The 20,530-nt window shown below is 45.0% G+C and overlaps 2 protein-coding genes across 5 annotated transcripts in view; both read left to right on the forward strand.

The window, feature by feature from the left end:
- The window catches only part of LOC310648631 (tubby protein homolog), a 39,467-nt gene extending 36,855 nt beyond the window's left edge, over positions 1–2,612 (forward strand). For both annotated transcript variants that reach the window (XM_083376580.1, XM_083376579.1), the window contains exon 16: positions 1,697–2,612. In XM_083376580.1, coding sequence (XP_083232706.1) covers positions 1,697–1,830 — 134 coding nt within the window. In that variant the 3' untranslated portion in view covers positions 1,831–2,612. The remainder of the gene's footprint in view (positions 1–1,696) is intronic.
- A 236-nt stretch (positions 2,613–2,848) lies between these two features.
- DHDH (dihydrodiol dehydrogenase) overlaps positions 2,849–20,530 on the forward strand; it is a 30,140-nt gene continuing 12,458 nt past the window's right edge. Inside the window, exons 1-3 of one of the 3 annotated variants that reach the window (XM_083376618.1) lie at positions 2,849–3,420; positions 15,616–15,723; positions 20,161–20,324. In XM_083376618.1, coding sequence (XP_083232744.1) covers positions 3,393–3,420; positions 15,616–15,723; positions 20,161–20,324 — 300 coding nt within the window. In that variant the 5' untranslated portion in view covers positions 2,849–3,392. Of the gene's footprint in view, positions 3,421–11,195; positions 11,321–15,215; positions 15,724–20,160; positions 20,325–20,530 lie in introns of those variants that run through there. The other 2 variants (XM_083376616.1, XM_083376617.1) reach the window with 2 other exon arrangements.

Below are 20,530 nucleotides of genomic sequence, written 5' to 3' on the forward strand. Positions count from 1 at the left end.
GCTCATTCCCCTCCCCCGCTACCACTTTTCTAGGATGGTTGCGTACCACCTGCCAGGTGCCAATGTACCACAGGTGGTACCCGTACCACTGGTTGAAAAGCCCTGACATAACACACTGACAAATGTCCTCCTCTCAGCTTCAGTACAATGACATCAATAACTGAATCCTACTGTGATCTGATTGGCTCATTGCCAAAACAAGATGACACCTGATTGGCTCTCTAAACAGTCATGCTCATTGGCTACAATCAGATGAAGGAAAGCTACCTGATACCAACCTAAGCAAGCTGTGCTGCCTTTTTCTGGTTATTTGGCTATCACTTTTCATAGAATACAGTAGAGATAATTGAACAAACTTTGTTGCTTTACATTCCCGATTAAATTATCTTTCCATTGATGTATAATTTTATGGTATTATTCCAAAAAAAAAGTGGTGTTATTAGCCATCAAACCTCAAAAAATACACTTTTCCCAAAAGGTTTCTACAATTTTAGCCATTACTGTATGTGCTGCGCCAGTGATGGCGAACCTTTTAGAGACCGAGTACCCAAAATGCAGCCCCCAACCGACTTATGTATTCTCGGGTGCCGGGTGGGCGTGGTCTATTGGGTGGGTGTGGCCCATCGGGTGGGCGTGGCTGCCGTGGTAATGGCAGACTGGGCAGGACTAAAAAGTTCAATCAAGCAATTCCAACTTTGCAAGATCTTTTTTTTTTCTCGCAAGAAGTTGAAACTGATTGATCGATTGAACCTTTTTTTTTTGCCTGTGGCAGCCTAAAGCAAAAAGGTTTTATAAAACCCAGCTGAAGGCCTAGGACTGGGGCGACGGCGCACGTGCCCACAGAGAGGGCTCTGAGTGCCACTTGTGGCACACGTGCCGTAGGTTCGCCACCACGGTGCTGGCCAAATGATTTTCTAACAGGTAGATTTTACCCCTCTAGTCACTGCCAACTCTAGGGGCCAGTGCTCCTCTCCATTTCAAGGCCACTGAGCCAGCGCTGTCCAAAGACATTTCCACAGTGATGTGGCCAGCATGATGTCACAGAATGTTGTTGCCTTCCCACCGAACTGATACCTATCTATCCATTCGCATCTGCATGCTTCTGAACTGCCAAGTTGGCGGGAGCCGTGGCAAGGATGAGAGCTCACCCTATGGCCTGGCACTTGGGTTTCAAACCTGGGCTGTCGGCTTTCGAGCCGACAAGCCCAGCGTCTTAACCATTCATCCACCACACCGCCCTAGTTTCTAAATTGAGATAAGAGTTCCGATAACGCAAGTTTGATCTTGGTGTGAACCGGTGCCACGAACACAGCCTCAGTCCTGCGTGCGGGTTTCCATATTGCTCTTCGTCAAGCCCCAAGAGCAGAATGAAAGACGGACAACCCAGGACAAGCTTGGGGAAGAATTGGATCTGCTCAATCATCAGGGAAGGAAGCCCTTGGGGAATCTTTTTTTTTTGGAGGAAGGCTTAGGAGAGGGGTCTTCAAACCTGGCCCTTTTATGACTCGTGGACTTCAACTCCCAGAATTCCTCAGCCAGCTGTGCCTGGCTGAGGAATTCTGGGAGTTGAAGTCCACGAGTCATAAAAGGGCCAAGTTGGCTTAGGAGGTAGGCAGGCGTAAGGGGCGACGAAATGAAGTTTTTGGTGGATCTTTTCTTTTGCCTCAGTGTGGTCTTTCCTCTCCTTGGTTTGCAGCTGACTACATCGTGCTCCAGTTTGGCCGGGTGGCCGCTGACGTCTTCACCATGGATTACCGATTCCCTCTCTGTGCACTTCAGGCTTTTGCCATCTGTCTGTCCAGTTTTGATGGGAAGCTTGCCTGCGAGTAGAAAAGGGGCCAGCCCAAGCAGATTTTTTTTTTTTTACGCCCAAATCCTGTGGCTTTGCTCCAGAATGGCTTTCTGCTGCCCCGTAAAATCAGACACCGTTCCTTACATTGCCAGTATTGCTCATCTTTGTCCTTCCCATTTTGTTTTTTTTGTTTTGTTGTTAGGCTGGATTTCCACGTGATCTGTTACATTCAAACTGGCACATATTTTCCCGTGGCTCCTCCTCATTTCCATGCCAACTAACTTTCCCTGCCAAACGTTCGTCATCATTCCTCTAAGCCCTTTGATTTCTCTTCCATTTTCCATTTTGATTTTTCGTGCGCTTGGATTTTTCTATTCTAGCCCGCCTGTTTCCTCTGATGCCACATCGTCTTGGAACATTGCTACTCTTGTTCAGACGTGTCCTGCCCCTCTCTTGCCCTCTCTTCCCCCTCCAAAACGAATTCAGGAACACACACACAAAAAAAAGCAAAACAAAACAACGCAACCATCTTGCCAGATGTGGTAGATAGCTCCATTATTGAACAAACACCCGTTAATAAACAGCCAGTTCTGCCAGCTGAATTATTTCAGATCAAAGGGAGGGGCAGCCAAACGAATGGGAAGGAGCAGCTATATTGAAACAGTGGACTGAAGCTGCCACCCCAACACATCTTCCCTTCTTTATCAAATTGCAAATAAAACTTAACTCAAGAGACCAAACTCCCCGTTCACTTCTTTCTGGGAAGGGGTAGAATTCTTTCCAGGATCATGTCTGGAAGCTCTACCATTGCATGAAATGGAAAATATTCAAAATTGCCTCTAGGTTTTTAAGGACTCACAATTACACTGAAAGAGTTAGGTCAGGGGTAGGCAACCTTGGCTCTTTTATGACTCGTGGACTTCAACACGGCTGGCTCAGAAATTCTGGGAGCTGAAGTCCACGAGTCATAAAAGAGCCAAGGTTGCAAACCCCTGAATTAGGTGGAGGTTTATCGGTGCAAATGTGCCCCATTGTTTTCGGTGAATCGTGCAGCTGGATCCTGAAGTGTGCTGCATTTCCTGGAGCTTGCTCGCTTGCTTATTTATTTACTTGATTTTTATCGTGCCTTTTGTTACTTTGTAAGTAACTCAAGGCAGCAAATGCATCTAAAATCCCTTCTTTCTCCTATTTTTTCCCCATAACAACAACCCTGTGAGGTGGGTTGGGCTGAAAGAGAGTGATTGGCTCAAGGTCATCCAGCTGGCTTTCATGCCTAAGGCAGGACTAGAACCCACCGTCTCCTACTTTCCAGATCAGCACCTAAACTAATAGACCAAAGTGGCTTTCTAACTTCTTCCCATATGTGTAACCAGAGCACGCTATTGGCCCTCCTGAGAAAACGAAGAAGGATGGTTGGATGCAACCAGCAATTGGTTTAGACATGTTTCTAGTTGTCAAGAAAGATGTTGAAGCAGGATGAGAGGATGAATGCTTCAAAGAGATCCATTGCATTAATTGCTACCTTTGTCTTATTGATGTCAATAAGCAGGGCTTTTTTTCTCATAGAACGCTCAGAACGGAGTTCCGGCACCTTTTTTGGATGGAACCTTGTAGGGTAGGCAAGGCGGGTTGTATGACATGTGTGAGTTCCGGCACCTTTTTTTTTTTACAAAAAAAGCGCTGTCAATAAGAATCTTTTAAGCAGGGGTCTTCAAACTTGGCCCTTTTATGACTTGTGGACTTCAACTCCCAGAATTCCTCAGCCAGGCACGCTGGCTGAGGAATTCTGGGAATTGAAGTCCACAAGTCATAAAAGGGCCAAGTTTGAAGACCCCTGCTTTTAAGTACGATTGGCCTGGCCGATGCATGACATTAAACCTTAAGAAGGCTGATTTGATTTTTGATTTAGTGTGTTGTCTGAAATCAGCTCCTGGGAACTACAATTTAAGGTAGCTGGATGTGTGAACCAGGGCAGCTGTGATATCTGAAACTCTAGTGTGAATCCAACCATTGTTTGAAAAATGACTTTAGAGCTTAATGTTCTGTAGGCTGCTTCCCACCAACCTGCTTCACACAACACACAACGCCGTTTTGTGCTTTGTTTAGTTTTGACTTAACAGGTGGTATGAAACCAGACATTCGGGAGTTACTGTTTTGTTTTATGTCTCCGCAAATGTAAGCAATTGTGTGTTTTTGTATAGAAATTATCCTTAAATTATAGCGGAACTCAATAGGTCACTGGATCTGGATTGCATTCAGTAACTGAAGAACTGTATATATTTATTTCTTGCTTTTTGCTGAACTTGAGCTTAGCGAGCTTTACTAATTTAATTTTGTTGCCTTTGACAATAGGAAATGTTATTGAATAAACTTGCTTATGACCCTAGAAATACATGTACAGTTCCAGACAGAAACATTTACAAATATTTAACAAAATGGTCAGATTTTTTTTCCCCTCGGGCTTGTTGCATTTATGAAAAAAACAACACAGTGACACAGTGGGTTTTTACTAAAGAAAAATAAATGGCATGGCACTTTTTTAAAATTTAAAATGAGAAGGTGGCAAACATAATAAGGGAGAGGAAAGTAGTAATTATCACTGAATTAACTTGCCGTGGCAAGTATTTATTTCATTTGGATGCCACCCAATTCCAATGAGTAGCATGGATGGGAAGGGACAAAGAAACATGTCCACAAACCAAAGACAAAATTACTGCTGTTCAGTAAGGCATTTATGCTCCCAGCCAGATTAATCCTTTAAAAGAGAGCAATAGCAATTGCAGTCATCCATCCTTCTAAACCAGGGTTGTTTGTTTTAATCATGGCTTTAATTCACAACCACTGTTTTCATACCAAATGTCGAATTTATAGCAATCAAATCATTTTGCAGTTTAGTATCTGTCTAGATTCATTTTGGGCTGGTGGAAATGTTTAGAGCTGCCTGATCTAGGCTGGATGAACCAAGTAACTAGATGACCACTAGATGGAAGCAAAGGGTTAGGAGTTCCTATATCCCTTTGTTTCCATCTAGTGGTCATCGGGAGTTTCTCAGTCCAGATTTATTTTTTATTTTAACTGTATGGCTTTTTAAAAAATCAGTTGTGGTAGGGGTGAATTGGGCTGCAAGAAAGTTGCTTGCAGGCACATGAGTACCAATACCAAGAGGTCATAGGCTTTGCAGGGTATTGGTCCCAAGTGAAATCCTTGGTCCTATAGAACATAAATGGGAAAGACAAAAAACCCAAAGAAGCACTATTGCTGTTCGTCAAATAAGATGTTAGAATCAAGTTTCCAACCAATCGTATGTTTTCTGCAAGATAATTCACTGAAAGGGGGAAGAAGAATCCATTACATCTCGGAGACATTTGGTTGAAGAAGGGTAAAAGAAAACGGAGCGCTGGGGGATACAGTGACTAAAGCAAGGCTTTTCAACCAGTGGTACGGGTACCACCTGTGGTACATTGGCATCTGGCAGGTGGTACGTGTTGTGATTCAGGGTCAGCCTGTGGGTTCGGCAGTTGGGTCGGACGACTCAGAGGAGGAGGAGGGGGGTGTTGAAGAGCTTGCTGAGGGGATTGGACAGCTTGATGAGAGCCCCCAGCCAGGCCCCTCTCATCTGGTCACGACGCAGACCCAGCTGTGTGAGCCTGACAGCGTGGATGAAGATGACCCACAGCTGGCCCTGTTCAAGGACGCCCGACGCAGGAGGCAGTCAATCAGGAGTAAACAGAGGAAGGCAATGGGGTACCTCGGAAGGAGGCAGAGAGAGGCCACGCCCTGAACTGTATTTAAGGGGAATGTGTGGGAGGGCTGGTTTGCTGAAGGCAACCGCTTGGATAGTTCCTGTTTCATAGCTCCTGTTTCATGGTTGGTGTCTTGTTTTGCTCTGTTTTATGTTAATAAATTTGGCAGGCTTTATTCCAGCATCTTGCCGTTTGTAAAGGGGTTGTCCCTGCTTTTGCTGCAGGGCCGGTAGCAGGCTGGTACAGAACAGTACGCGACCATCCTAGAAAAGTGGTAGCGGGGGAGCGGGAATGAGCTGAACCGGTGGCAGCACCGCACAAGCCTCAGCGAGAGACGGCTGGAGCTGCAGGGCTGTCAGAGCTCAGCAGAAGCGCCAGGATCAGCGCTTCTTTGGGGCTGTCAGGGCTCAGTGGAAGCGCCAGGATCAGCGCCAGGTTCCAGCTGGAGCTCAGTACTGATCCTGACGTTTCTGAGCCCAGAAGAAGCGCCAATCAGCTGGAATGTTTCAGCATCTCCAGAGTCTTCTGATTTACATTCAGATGCTTGGCAACTGATTCATATTTATGATGGTCACAGTGTCCCAGGGTCATGTGAAGTGACCAAAACCTGCTGCAACCATCCAGCAGAGGTGGGGAGGAATAAAAACCAACCCACCCACCCCCCGCCAATCCTCAACAGAAATGCTCACAACAATGAAAACCTCAGACAGGAGGAAGAGCGCCGCCAGGCTGGCAGGCAGGTGACTTGCTCGGCTGTGGCTTGGGGGGCACTTTTTCAGTGCCATTGTAACTTTGAACAGCCACTAAGTGAACTGTTGTAAGTCGAGGACTACTCGTACTTCATCACTTTTTTCCTTTTGGGGGGGTCATCAAGTTTTTGACACCTTGCTATGGCAACTCGGATGTTGCCATATCCTAAAAGCGGTACAATGGGTGAAAAGGTTGAAAAACCCTGGACTAAAGTGCAGTATTGTGAGCAAACTCTGCCCGCAGCCTGTGTTTGATTCTGACAGGGCTCAAGGTGGATTAAGTCTTCCATCTTTCTGAGCTCGGTAAAATGAGGACCCAGTTTGTTGGGGGCCATATGCAAATAATGCTTTTTACCTTTTAAATTGCCAAGAGAACGCAGTAACGTGCTGTAGGGCAGTATAACAAGCGTACTGTAAATGCTATTGCGGTTGCCATCTGCACTTTTCAGCTTGAAAGTGGGAAAGCAATATCTAAAAAGAGGTTTATAATATAGCTAATGTTAAAGGAGGAGTGGATGAATAGTGTTTCTCTGCAGGGGTTCTCAGCCTTGGCAACTTCTACTGCAGTGTTCTACCACGTACGTGCTCTACTTCTACTCCTGTGTTTCTCACGTGTAGTGCTTTCTACTGCACTAGTCCTACTGTAATAGTTCTCAACTTCCACTACCGTGTTTCTCAACTTTGGCAATTTCGAAATGTCTAGACCTCAACTCTCAGAATGCATGCTGGCTGGGGAATTCTGGGAGTTGAAATCCACACCTCTGGAAATGGTATACTAATGTCTTGCTTACCGGAGCTTACAGCAAAACTGGGTGGTATTTAGCTCATGAAAACATTTTTTAAAAAGATTCCTTTCTGGATGTAATACACGAATACAACACACAATGGGGTCCTGCATCTAATAAATGCATAAATCCTCAATGGCTACCCTTGAGCCCAAAGTTTCTGCTCCTAAGTGAGACATTCGTTACGTGAATTTTGCCCCATTTTTACGACCTTTCTTGCCTCGGTGGTTAAGTGAATCACTGCAGTTGGTAAGCGAGTAACCTGGTTGTTCAGCGAAATCTGGCTCCCCCACCCCACCCCGCAATTGACTTTGCTTGTCGGAAGATCCCAAAAGATGATCACATGACCTTGGGACACAGCGACGGCCATAAAGGCGAACCAGTTTTTGCCAAGGATCTGAACTTTGATCACATGATCGCGGGGATGCTGGAAAAGGCATAACTGTGAGAAAAATGGTTATACCTCACTTTTCTCAACGCTGTTGTGACTTTGAATGGTCACTAAACGAGGACTATCTGTAATAAGAGCCTGAAGACCTGTCTCTGCTGGTTGGGCTGGGGATCCAAGTGAGGTAGCATCATACTGGGGGTGGCTAATAGATTGACAGCAAATCTCACCTCCTCCCTGGCTCTTTGCTTCCCCAGCCACCTAATCTTTTATTTTTATATCACTGTATCCTCACGGTTTTCTCTTTCGCTATTTATTCTGTTCTTCCATTATGTTGCCGCTGTTATATTTCCACTTCTTTTCCTTTATCCACTTTGAGTGTGGGAAGCTGCCCCATTGCGAGATAGGTGGCAAATAAATGTAACAAACACCCAAGTAACAATCCTTGTGCACACACACACACACACAAGTAACAATACTCGCGTGTAGGAGTGCTTGTTCTCATTCCACACCCCTGACTGCTTTAATTCTCCCTCCCACCCTCTGCTCAGGCTTCTGGAGTTAATCCGAGAATATTTTTTGAGTTACAGAAATCAGCGCTGGCACATACAAAGTTAAACAGGAAAAGTTTTCCTCAGGGCATATTCAGAGTGCCAAAGCCTGCCCGCCTCATTTGACTCCCAATTGTCCTCCCCACACTTGCATCTCGGAATACTGGTTTTCAGGACGGAGGTGGTTTTTTAGACAAACCTTGCTTCCTTTTAACGTTGATCTTATCTTCATTGATCCTAGCTCCATGCCCAGGCTGCTTTAAAGCATAATCCAGAGACATTTACATCTTTGCCCTACTGCATAACATGATGAATGAAACTTGATACAGGTAGTCCTCGACTTAACGATCGTAATTGAGCCCAAAACGTCTCTCGCTCGACAAGACGGTTGTTAAGTGAATTTTGACCCCGTTTTACGATCTTCCTTTGCCACAGTTGTCGTGAATTGCTGGAGTTAAGTTAGGACATGGTTGTAAAGTGAATCCGGCTTCCTCGTTGACTTTGCTTGTCAGAAGATCGCAAGAGGTGGATCACACGACTGTCATGGTTGCGATAAGGTAAAAGTAAAGGTTCCCCTGCACATGCGTGCTAGTCGTTTTCGACTCTAGGGGCTGGTGCTCATCTCCGTTTCAAAACCGAAGAGCCAGCGCTTGTCCGAGGACGTCTCTGTGGTCATGTGGCCGGCATGACTAGACGCCAAAGGCGCACGGAACGCTGTTACCTTCCCATCGGAGTGGTCCCTATTTTTCTACTTGCATTTTTACGTGCTTTCGAACTGCTAGGTTGGCAGAAGCTGGGACGAATAACAGGCGCTCACTCTGCTCCGTGGCACTTGGGATTCGACCCGCCAAACTGCCGACCTTCTGATTGACGAGCTCAGCGTCCTAACCCACTGAGCCACCGCGTCCCTTGGTTGCGATAGATGAGGCTAATTAAAACAGAACTCTGAGGCTTGAGTTTCCCTCTAAGGCAGGGGTAGGCAACCTCGGCTCTTTTATGACTCATGGACTTCAACTCCCAGAATACCGGAGTCAGCTATGTTGACTGAGGAATTCTGGGAGTTGAAGTCCATGAGTCATAAATGTGCCGAGGTTGCCTACCCCAGCTCTAAGGACAGGTTTATTGGATAGAATGTATCGAAAATGCTGTGCAGGTTCTGAGGTTTTGCTTGATAAAAAATACAGGAAACCAGAAGTTGCTTTCAAGCTTTACGTTTTTATTTAGCTGAACAAAGACCGGCTCCTCCAAAAAGAGAAAAAGCCCCAAATATCAGAAAAGCCTTATTTTTATACCTACTTTGATTACATAAGCAATTCACCCAGCAAAGCTGACACACATAAGATAAAGACTTCGCCCTTTAAGGCCGGCACACTGTAGATAAGAAGGAAGAAAGCAGAAGTAGCTAAAATGCTCCATTTTGGGTGTTCCCCCAAGACACCATATGGTCCCATTTGGGTGGTTTAGGTGTTTCCCTAAGACATCGTATGTTCCCGGGTGGGTTGGGATATTGCGTGTTTCCTTTGCTGTCCTTTTATGACCTTGCATTCGTGGTTCTGCAAGTGGCCAGAGAGCGCGGGGCCATCTGCACGTATTCACAATTGATTGTTTAAGTTTAAGTTTAAGTTTTATTAAATTTTTATACCGCCCTTCTCCCGAAGGACTCAGGGCGGTGTTGTTACATTGCTGTTGTTGTTACTTGTGAAGTTGTGTCCGACCCCTCGCGACCCCCTGGACAATGTTCCTTCAGGCCTTCCTGTCCTCTACCATCTTCTGAAGTCCATTTAAGCTCACGCCTACTGCTTCAGTGACTCCATCCAGCCACCTCGTTCTCTGTCGTCCCCTTCTTCTCTTGCCCTCAACCTTTCCCACCGTTAGGCTCTTCTCCAGTGAGTCCTTCCTTCTCATTAGGTGGCCAAAGTATTTGAGTTTTAGCTTCAGGATCTGGCCTTCTAAAGAGCAGTCAGGGTTGATCTCCTCTAGGACTGACCGGTTTGATCGCCTTGCAGTCCAAGGGACTCGCAGGAGTCTTCTCCAGCACCATAGTTCAAAGGCCTCAATTCTTTGGCACTCAGCCTTTCTTATGGTCCAACTTTCACAGCCATTACATTGCAACTGGGAAAACCATGGCCTTGACTATATGCATTTTTGTTGGCAGGGTGATGTCTGTGCTTTTTAGTATGCTGTCTAAATTTGCCATAGCTATCCTCCCCAGGAGCAAGCGTCTTTTAATTTCTTGGCTGCAGTCCCCATCTGCGGTGATCTTGAAGCCCAGGAAAATAAAATCTGTCACTACCTCCATTTCTTCCCCATATATTTGCCAGGAATTGAGAGTGCCAGATGCCATGATTTTGGTTTTCTTAATGTTGAGTTTCAACCACAATTAATATTGTCCCCTAAATCTGGGTCAACAAAACGGTCAAGAGTGTGACATTGACAGGGGAGTACAGTTTACTGCTAAGTTTTGGGGAGATTTCCTTGAGCTGATTGGATCCACTCAAGGACTTTTGCTGGCTTTTCATCCGAGCATGAATGGATCGGCATATATTCAGGCATAGGAATGAACTCACGGCTGGTTGCTATATTCAATTGAGTAAGTCCAGTACTACTGTGCACCGTATTGTTGTATGCCACTTCGGCAAAAGGCAGGAGATCAACCCAATTAGTCTGTTGATAATTAACATAACATCTGATGTATTGTTCCACCATTGCGTTCGCACGTTCAGCCTCGCGTGCTTGTTACACTGCTTGGTCAGTGCCGTTGATTGTGGAGAGAGAATGATACAGGTAACAATGTCCTCATGGCGGCTTTTGTATTGGGGCATTCTAGACAATGCATCAGCCAGTAAATCCCCCCCAGGGAAATATTTTAAGTCGAAATTGAAATGATTGAAGTATTTTGCCCTACGGACCTGCTTGGGGGACAATTTTCTAGGGAGGAGTCCCGAGTTTAATTCACTCAAGTAGGGTTTCCTATCTTTGCCATGCACACATTCTCCCTGCAAATTCAGGTTTGGTACTCCACCCCAAACACAGAGAGAAGCAGCCACGCAGGGCGTCTCCCAGCCCCAGAGCAACCCTGCCCCTTTTCCAAAGCATAGGTTCCTAAATGTAGGCAGCTGCTAATCCAGATTCTTCACAGAGGGGGGAAAAAGCAGAATAGAAACATCTATTCTGTTAGCCATCAAGACACCCAAAATCTTCCATGCCTCTCTGCTGGGGAATCTGCTCGGCTGGGAAGATTTCCCATGACTTCATTGTGGCCTTGAAAACTCTGCCAGCAGATCACAAGGTTGTATCATGTGCTGAGAATGTGTGAGAGAGTGTGCAAGTGTGCTGGTATGGGGAGACAGTTGGTTTTCTTCTAAAAAGGCTGGTGCACCTTAAAAGTTTGCCTGCTGTTAGAAATGTAGAACTAGATGAATAGCTGAATTTAGTATAAAGAGTTTTCAGCCTCTGGGATCTTGAAGCAAGCATGAGAGGGGCCTTCCAGGAACCTGGGATTGCAGTGGCCAACTGGGGTTGACGGAGCTGCATAAATAAGATCAGTGTGCTGATTTTATATAAGGCAGCCACCCACATTTCCATTTTTCCAGTGCTGTATTCCTGCTTCCCAAAACAAAATCAACAACAGGAGTCAACCACCGGTGGACTCTCTCCTGACTGCTCTTAAGGGCTGTCACTGAACACTTATACCGGTATTTGTATATTTGTAGTTTTCTGTGTCTCCTTAAGAGACTCGTGTGTGTGTACAGTAGCGTACACCTAGACTAGGGCTGATATATTATCCTGATTGAACATGCTAAAAGAATAGCTGGGTTTCCTCAGCCCTGAAACTCAACTATCCAATGGTCATTGTTGATTTTAGAAAAGGCAGGTACAGCCACATACCCCTGATTCACCTGTGGAGGTGGTTATCAGCATCAAGTTTCTGGGTGTGCAGCTAATGAGTAGACTAGCTTGGTTGCTCAACAGTGAGACACTAGTGAAGTGGGCACAGGAGCATCTGCATTTTCTGGGTCGCCTGAGAAAAATACACCTTCCTTCCCCTGTCCTTAACACTTTCTACACAGAAACAGTCAAGAGCATCTTGTCATATTGCATTACTGTCTGATCTGGAAGCATTACTGCTTCAGACAGGAAGGCAGTGTAGAGAGTGGTGAGGATGGTAGAAAAGATTATTTATTGGCAGTTCACTTCTTTCTATCCAGGACACAGCATACTGTATAAGTGATGCTTGAGCAAGGTCCGCAGGATTATCTGGGACGCTACACATTCTCTTCATGACCTGTTTTCTTTGTTACCTTCTGGGAGGAGGCTTCGTGGTATGCAAAGCAGAACATCCAGATTCAGTCACAGCTTTGTTCCATATAGTATTGACCCTATGAACTCTCAAGTTTCTTCTTTCCGCTGTGTATTCAAAATGGACAGTGATTTAAATTAATATGTATATATATGTATGGGTGTAATTTTTAATGTGGACCAGTGTGCGCATAGTAAAAAATGTCAGTAAAGGTTATCTTATCTTATCCGGCTAGGAGCAAGTTTGCTACAGTTGGCATCACCCAAATAGCAGTAGCAATAGGACTTAGACTTATATACTGCTTCATGGTGCTTTATCCCTCTCTAAGCGGTTTACAGAGTCAGCATATTGCCTCCAACAATCTGGGTCCTCATTTTACTGACCCAGGAAGGATGGAAGGCTGAGTCAAACTTGACACGGTGAGCCTTGAACTGCTGAACTGCTGGCAGTTGGCAGTCAGCAGAATTAGCCTGCACTACTTCCGGCAAGGCTGCATACTGTCGCCCTGCCTATTTAACTTATATGCAGAGCACATCATGGGGAAAGACAGAGCTAGATGAATCAAATGTTGGAATTAAGATTGCCGGGAGAAATATCAACAGCTTAAGATTTTTTTTTTTAAATTCCATTTATATACCGCCCTTCTCCGAAGACTCAGGGCGGCTTACAAGCTAAGCAGTAGCCTTCATTCTATCTATATGCCTGCTTATTAGGGCTTTCATACACCCCCCAAGCGGCATTATTACAAAGTCAGCTTAATTGCCCCCAACAATCTGGGTCCTCATTTTACCTACCTCGGAAGGATGGAAGGCTGAGTCAACCTTGAGCCTGGTGGGATGCGAACCTGCACTAATTGCAGGCAGCTGGTGTTACTTAAGGAGGCATTAGCCCACTGCTCCACCATGTTACTCCCTTAACAACTGCAGATGATACCACTCTAATGGCAGAAAGTGAAGAAGAACTAAAGAGCCTCTTGATGTGGGTGAAGAAGGAGAGTGCAAAAGTGGGCTTGAAACTCAACATTAAGAAAACCAAGATCATGGCATCCGGCCCTCTCAATTCCTGGCAAATAGATGGGGAAGAAATGGAGGTAGTGACAGGCTCCAAGTTCACTGCAGATGGGGACTGCAGTCAAGAAATTAAAAGACACTTGCTCCTGGGGAGGAAAGCTATGGCAAATCTAGACAGCACACTAAAAAGCAGAGACATCATCCTGCCAACAAAAGTGCATATAGTCAAGGCCATGGTTTTCCCAGTTGCAATGTATGGCTCTGTAAGTTGGACCTTAAGAAAGGCTGAGCGCCAAAGAACTGAGGCCTTTGAGCTATGGTGCTGGAGAAGACTCCTGCGAGTCCCTTGGACTGCAAGACAATCAAACCGGTCAGTCCTGGAGGAGATCAACTATGACTGATCTTTAGCAGGCCAGATCCTGAAGCTGAAACTCAAATACTTTGGCCACTTAATGAGAAGGAAGGACTCACTGGAGAAGAGCCTAATGCTGGGAAAGGTTGAGGGCAAGAGAAGAAGGGGACGACAGAGAATGAGGCGGCTGGATGGAGTCACTGAAGCAGTAGATGTGAGCCTAAATGGACTCCAGAAGATGGTAGAGGACAGGAAGGCCTGGAGGAACGTTGTCCATGGGGTCGCGATGAGTCGGACACGACTTTGCAGCTAGCAACAACAAAACTGCATTCTAACCACTGTGCCACCATCTCTCCATCCAGAAATCCTCTTGAGGTTTGCAGAAATTATCGAGAATTTTTTTTAAAAAAGTCTGTAAGGCAGGGGTGCCACTCCCTTTCTCCAAAGCTAAACCTTCCCCTACTTAGCATTTTTTGCGGATTATAGACTGAAGGGAAGCAAGTTACTTTAAAGAAGGACGGGATGGAATGGTTGATGGTCTTCATATCTCCAGTACAACTCCATGTTGCCGCCTGGCCTTTCATTACTTTGAATTAGAGCAAATCAGCACTTAATTGAGTCAAAGCTCCCCTCAGCAAGCAAATAAGGCAATAGTCCTAGATTGCACCCTGAAGTATGCTAATGTAAGCTAAAATTTTCTCATCCTCACTCACTCACTCTTTCTGGGAAAATACTCAAATGCTTCTCTTTCCTCTGGAGAGCTAGCAGCAAACAACTTTATTGCTTTGAAGCTCAGATAGGAATCTCATTAAGATTAAAAAAAACAATAAGCTGAGACAGTGCTAATTATCAAGCTATGGTACCACTCCTTTCTCAAGGCATCTATAAAGAAAAACAAACAAATTGTATTCACCCTCTCAGATTTTTTTCCTTGCATCCTCAGGGGGAAAAATGAGTTAACTAATTTGGATGGAGCAAAACCATCTGTATAATTTGGACCACTTCTTATTAATGCCAGCAAGAAGAGCAAATGGGTGGTATGGTTGGGATTGCTTAAACCAGGGGTAGGCAACCTTGGCTCTTTTATGACTCATGGACTTCAACTCCCAGAATTCCTGAGCCAGCCATGCTGAGGAGAAAGGGAGAGGTTGCCATGCTGAGCCATGCTGGCTCAGGAATTCTGGGAGTTGAAGTCCACGAGTCATAAAAGAGCCGAGGTTGCCTATCCCTGGCTTAAATGAACTGTTTAAGTCAAGGACTACCTGTACTTGGTCACTAAACAGTTCATTTGGTCACAATTCGAAGTTACCATGGCTCTGAAAAAAAGTGATGACGATTTTTCACACTTGTGACTGTTGTAGCATCCTCACGGTCATGTGATCAAAATCCAGACGCTTAGCAACTGACGCGTGTTTATGATGTCGCCGTGTTCCAGGGTCACGTGGTCACTTTTTTAACCTTCTGACAAACCAAGTCAATGAGGAAGCCAGATTCACCTAACAACCACGTTACTCCCTTAACAACTGCAGTGATTCACTTAACGGTAGCAAGAAAAATAACAAAACAGCAAAATTCACTTAACAAATGTCTCACTTAGCAACTGAAATTTTGAGCTCAGTTGTGGTTGCTACTTGAGGACTACCTGTAGTGAAATCAAACACGAATACTGAAATGAAAAATAAAATTGGCTATATCTATATTTGATAACACATTTGTGCCTCCAAACTTCTGTGCACCTCAATGGGCTATTCCGTACCTACCTATCCATAATGCAAGTCCACAATTCCTAGGATGCAGATTCCCCTTTCATCAAGTGCCAGGATGAATTGAAAATTTATCACCCTTCAACCCCTTCCGCTAAGTACAAGGAGGGTTAATTTTGTGAGAATAAAATACAGTGTCCAACTTTGTGTAATGTGGCTGCTGCTTCTTTTTTCCCAGATAGCTGCTATTGCTTCTAGCAGTCTCAAGCGTGCCCAGGAATATGCCAGACGACATGGCATTTGCAGGGCCTATGGCTCTTATGAGGAACTTGCACAGGATCCTGATGTGGGTGAGCTGAATTAGACCTTGGGGACAGAAAATCAGTTCCAAAACTGGCAGGGCAGGGTTGTGGAAGAGAGCAAGTGAAATACTCTCTCTTGATAACTATGACCTGGAATGAATCTCCATAGATCCTCTCCCCTGAGGGGATTTGAGACTTGAAATTAGGAGGAATCAGTATAGGAAGTGCAAAGTCGCGTGGTTGTACGGAGAGACGGACACTTGAGCTGGGTAGTATTACTTTATTGAGTCAGAAATGAAGCTGGGGCAAAGGGGTTACCTGGCGTCTCTTTATACCTGCCCAGGTGAATGGTGACCAATAGATTTAAACCTGGGCTTCCCGCCAGTGCAGGTGGCCAATGGATTTAAACCCTGGCTTCCCGCCAGAGCTGACCATGCCCTGGGGCTGTCAACGACTCGCTCTATTCAGGCTTTTCCACCAAAGCGGTTATAGCCTGGAGCTGTCCAGCCCCCTGCTGTGCTGACATTTCTGTGTATGCTTTAAAGGCATACACTACAGGAAGACATACACAGCCCAGGTTCGAATCTCAGAAGGGTGTGGCGGACTGATGAGAACAAATGAGTTTGAAATGACCATATCAGCCTCCCTTTAATTCTTTGTTAGCAAGCCAAAAAATTTACACAAATATGAGCTGCCACTGCTGTGGCTACTGCCTGTAAATGGCCTTGGGCTAGGCTGAAACAGGAAATAAGATTTGTCCCATGTCTGGGACTAAGCAAGTGTATTCTGAATGCTTAACAAACATTTAACATATATATATATGGTAAAGGTTCCTCCGCACATGCGTGCTAGTCGTTTCCAACTCTAGGGGCCGGTACTCATCTCTGTTTCAAAGCCGAAGAGCCCGCTCTTGTCCGAGGACATCTCCGTGGTCATGTGGCCAGCATGACGAGACGCCAAAGGCGCACGGAACGCTGTTACCTTCCCATCGTAGTGGTCCCTATTTTTCTACTTGCATTTTTACGTACTTTTGAACTGCTAGGTTGGCAGAAGCTGGGAGGAGTAACAGGCGCTCACACTGTTATGCAGCACTCGGATATATATATTGTTGTTGTTGTTGGTTGCGAAGTCGTGTCCGACCCATCGCGACCCTATGGACAATGTTCCTCCAGGCCTTCCTGTCCTCTACCATCTTCTGGAGTCCATCTAAGCTCACGCCTACTGCTTCAATGACTCCATTCAGCCACCTCATTCTCTGTCGTCCCCTTCTTCTATTGCCCTCAATCTTTCCCAGCATTAGGCTCTTCTCCAGTGAGTCCTTCCTTCTCATTAGGTGGCCAAAGTATTTGAGTTTTAGCTTCAGGATCTGGCCTTCTAAAGAGCAGTCAGGGTTGATTTCCTCTAGGACTGACTGGTTTGATCGCCTTGCAGTCCAAGGGACTTGCAGGAGTCTTCTCCAGCACCAGAGTTCAAAGGCTTCAATTCTTTGGTGCTCAGCCTTTCTTATGGTCCAGCTTTCACTGCCATACATTGCAACTGGGAAGACCATAGCCTTGACTATATGCACTTTTGTTGACAGGGTGATGTCTCTGCTTTTTAGTGTGCTGTCTAGATTTGTCATGGCTTTCCTCCCAAGGAGCGTCTTTTAATTTCTTGGCTACAGTCCCCATCTGCAGTGATCTTGGAGCCCAGGAAAATAAAATCTGTCACTACCTCCATTTCTTCCCCATCTATTTGCCAGGAATTGAGAGGGCCAGATGCCATGATCTTGGTTTTCTTAATGTTTAGTTTCAACCCAAGTTTTGCACTCTCCTTCTTCACCCGCAACAAGAGGCTCTTTAGTTCTTCTTCACTTTCTGCCATTAGAGTGGTATCATCTGCATATCTTAGGTTGTTGATGTTTCTTCCGGCAATCTTAATTCCAACTTTTGATTCATCTAGCCCTGCCTTTCTCATGATGTGCTCTGCATATAAGTTAAATAGGCAAGGCGACAGTATACAGCCTTGCCGGACTCCTTTCCCAATTTTGAACCAATCAGTGGTTCCATGTCCAGTTCTCACTGTTGCTTCTTGGCCCGCATATAGATTTCTCAAGAGACAAATAAGATGATCTGGTATGCCCATCTCTTTAAGGACTTGCCAGAGTTTGTTATGATCCACACAATCAAAGGCTTTAGCATAGTCAATGAAGTAGAAGTAGATGTTTTTCTGGAACTCTCTAGCTTTCTCCATGATCCAGCGTATGTTAGCAATTTGATCTCTAGTTCCTCTGCCTCTTCGAAATCCTGCCTGTACTTCTGGTAGTTCTCGATCCACATACTGCTGGAGTCTAGCTTGTAGAATTTTAAGCATAACTTTACTAGCATGAGAAATGAGTGCAATGGTGCGATAGTTTGAACATTCTTTGGCACTGCCTTTCTTTGGAATTGGAATGTAAACTGATCTTTTCCAATCCTGTGGTCACTGTTGAGTTTTCCAAATTTGCTTGCAAATTGAGTGTAGCACTTTTACTGCATCGTCTTTTAAGATTTTGAATAGCTCAGCTGGAATACTGTCACCTCCACTAGCTTTGTTGTTGCTCAGCTTTTCTAAGGCCCACTTCACTTCACATTCTAGGATGTCTGGCTCGAGGTCAGTGACCACCTCATTGTGATTATCAGGGACGTTAAGCTCATTCTTGTATAGTTCTTCTGTGTAATTTTGCCACCTCTTCTTAATCTCTTCTGCCTCTGTTAGGTCCCTGCCATTTTGGTCCTTTATCATGCCCATTTTTGCATGAAACGTTCCTTTCATCTCTCCAATTTTCTTGAAAAGATCTCTGGTCCTCCCTATTTTATTGTTTTCTTCTATTTCTTTGCATTGTTCATTTAAGAAGGCATTCTTATCTCTTCTAGCTATTCTTTGGAATTCTGCATTTAATTGGGCATATCTTTCTTTTTCTCCCTTGCCTTTCGCTTCCCTCCTTTCCTCAGCTATTTGCAAAGCTTCCTCAGACAGCCATTTTGCTTTCTTGCATTTCTTTTTCTTTGGGATGGTTTTGGTTGCTACCTCTTGTACAATGTTGCGAACCTCTGTCCATAGTTCTTCAGGCACTCTGTCTATCAGATCTAATTCCTTAAATCTATTTGTCACCTCTACTGTATATTCAACAGGGATATGATTTAATTCATACCTGACTGGCCTAGCGCTTTTCCCTACTTTCTTTAATTTAAGCCTAAACTTTGCAACAAGAAGCTCATGGTCTGAGCCACAGTCAGCTCCTGGTCTTGTTTTTACTGACTGTATAGAGCTTCTCCATCTTTGGCTGCAGAGCATATAGTCAATCTGATTTCTGTGTTGACCGTCTGGTGATGTCCATGTGTAAAGCCGTCTCTTGGGTTGTTGGAAAAGAGTGTTTGCTATGACCATCGTATTCTCTTGACAAAATTCTATCAGCCTGTGCCCTGCTTCATTTTGTACTCCAAGGCCAAACTTGCCTGTTATTCCAGTTATCTTTTGGCTTCCTACTTTAGCATTCCAATCCCCCATGATGATAAGGACATCATTTTTTGGTGTTAGTTCTATAAGGTGCTGTAGGGCTTCATAGAACCGGTCAATTTCATCCTCTTCAGCACCGGTGGTTGGGACATAGACTTGGACTACTGTGATATTGAATGGTTTGCCTTGGATTCGAACTGAGATCATTCTGTCATTTTGAGGATTGTATCCCAGTATTGCTTTTCCTATTGTTTTATTGACTATGAAGGCTACTCCATTTCTTCTGAGGGATTCTTGCCCACAGTAGTATACCTGATGGTCATCTGAATTAAATTCACCCATTCCTGTCCATTTTAGTTCGCTGATACCTAAGATGTCAATGTTTAGTCTTGTCATCTCTTGTTTGACCACGTCCAGCTTTCCTTGATTCATGGATCTTACATTCCAGGTTCCTATGGAGAAAAAATCTTTACAGCATCGGACTTTCCTTTCACCACCAGACACATCCACAGCTGAGCGTCCTTTCGGCTTTGGCCCAGTCGCTTCATTCTTTCTGGCGCTACTAGTACTAGCCCTCTGCTCTTCCCCAGTAGCATATTGGACGCCTTCCGACCTGAGGGGCTCATCTTCCAGCATCATATCGTTTTGCCTTTTGGTACTGTCCATAGGGTTTTCATGGCAAAGATACTGGAGTGGGTTGCCATTTCCTTCTCCAGTGGATCACGTTTTGTCAGAACTCTCTGCTATGACCTGTCCGTCTTGGGTGGCCCTGCACGGCATAGCTCATAGCTTCATTGAATTACGCAAGCCCCTTCGCCACGACAAGGCAGTAATCCATGAAGGGGATATATATATATAATAATATAATAATAGGATAAGGATAATAATAATAAGATCATAAGAAGATCATAAGAAGATTCCCAGGCTCCAATGAAATCCTGGTCTCCCCCTTTACCTCTCTTCCGTTTTCTGTTCATTTGCTGAGGTGTCTTCTGCTTCCCCCTCCAGATGTGATCTACGTGGGTTCTCTCAACACCCAGCATCTTTCTCACACCACCCTCTTCCTCCGGGCTAAAAAGAGCGTTCTCTGTGAAAAACCAATGGGCATGAATGCCCGCGAAGTACGGGAGATGATACGAACAGCTCGGGAGAACGACGTGTTCCTCATGGAGGTAGGAGATGCGAGCTTTTAGGAATCAAGCTCTAGCTGGCTTCACACATTGTGCTAAGCTCCTGTGGGGTTTCTTTGAATTTCAATTTTAGCATGTGGTGTAAACGCACCGACACGATAGCTTAGAAGCCATCAGAAGTGCACAAAAAGAGTCACACTGGTTTTGAAGCATGTATTCCAGAACATTTTTTGCCACTTTATAGCTCT

The sequence above is a fragment of the Vipera ursinii genome, assembly GCF_947247035.1.
Source record: "Vipera ursinii genome assembly, chromosome: Z".
In the NCBI taxonomy this organism is placed as follows: domain Eukaryota; kingdom Metazoa; phylum Chordata; class Lepidosauria; order Squamata; family Viperidae; genus Vipera; species Vipera ursinii.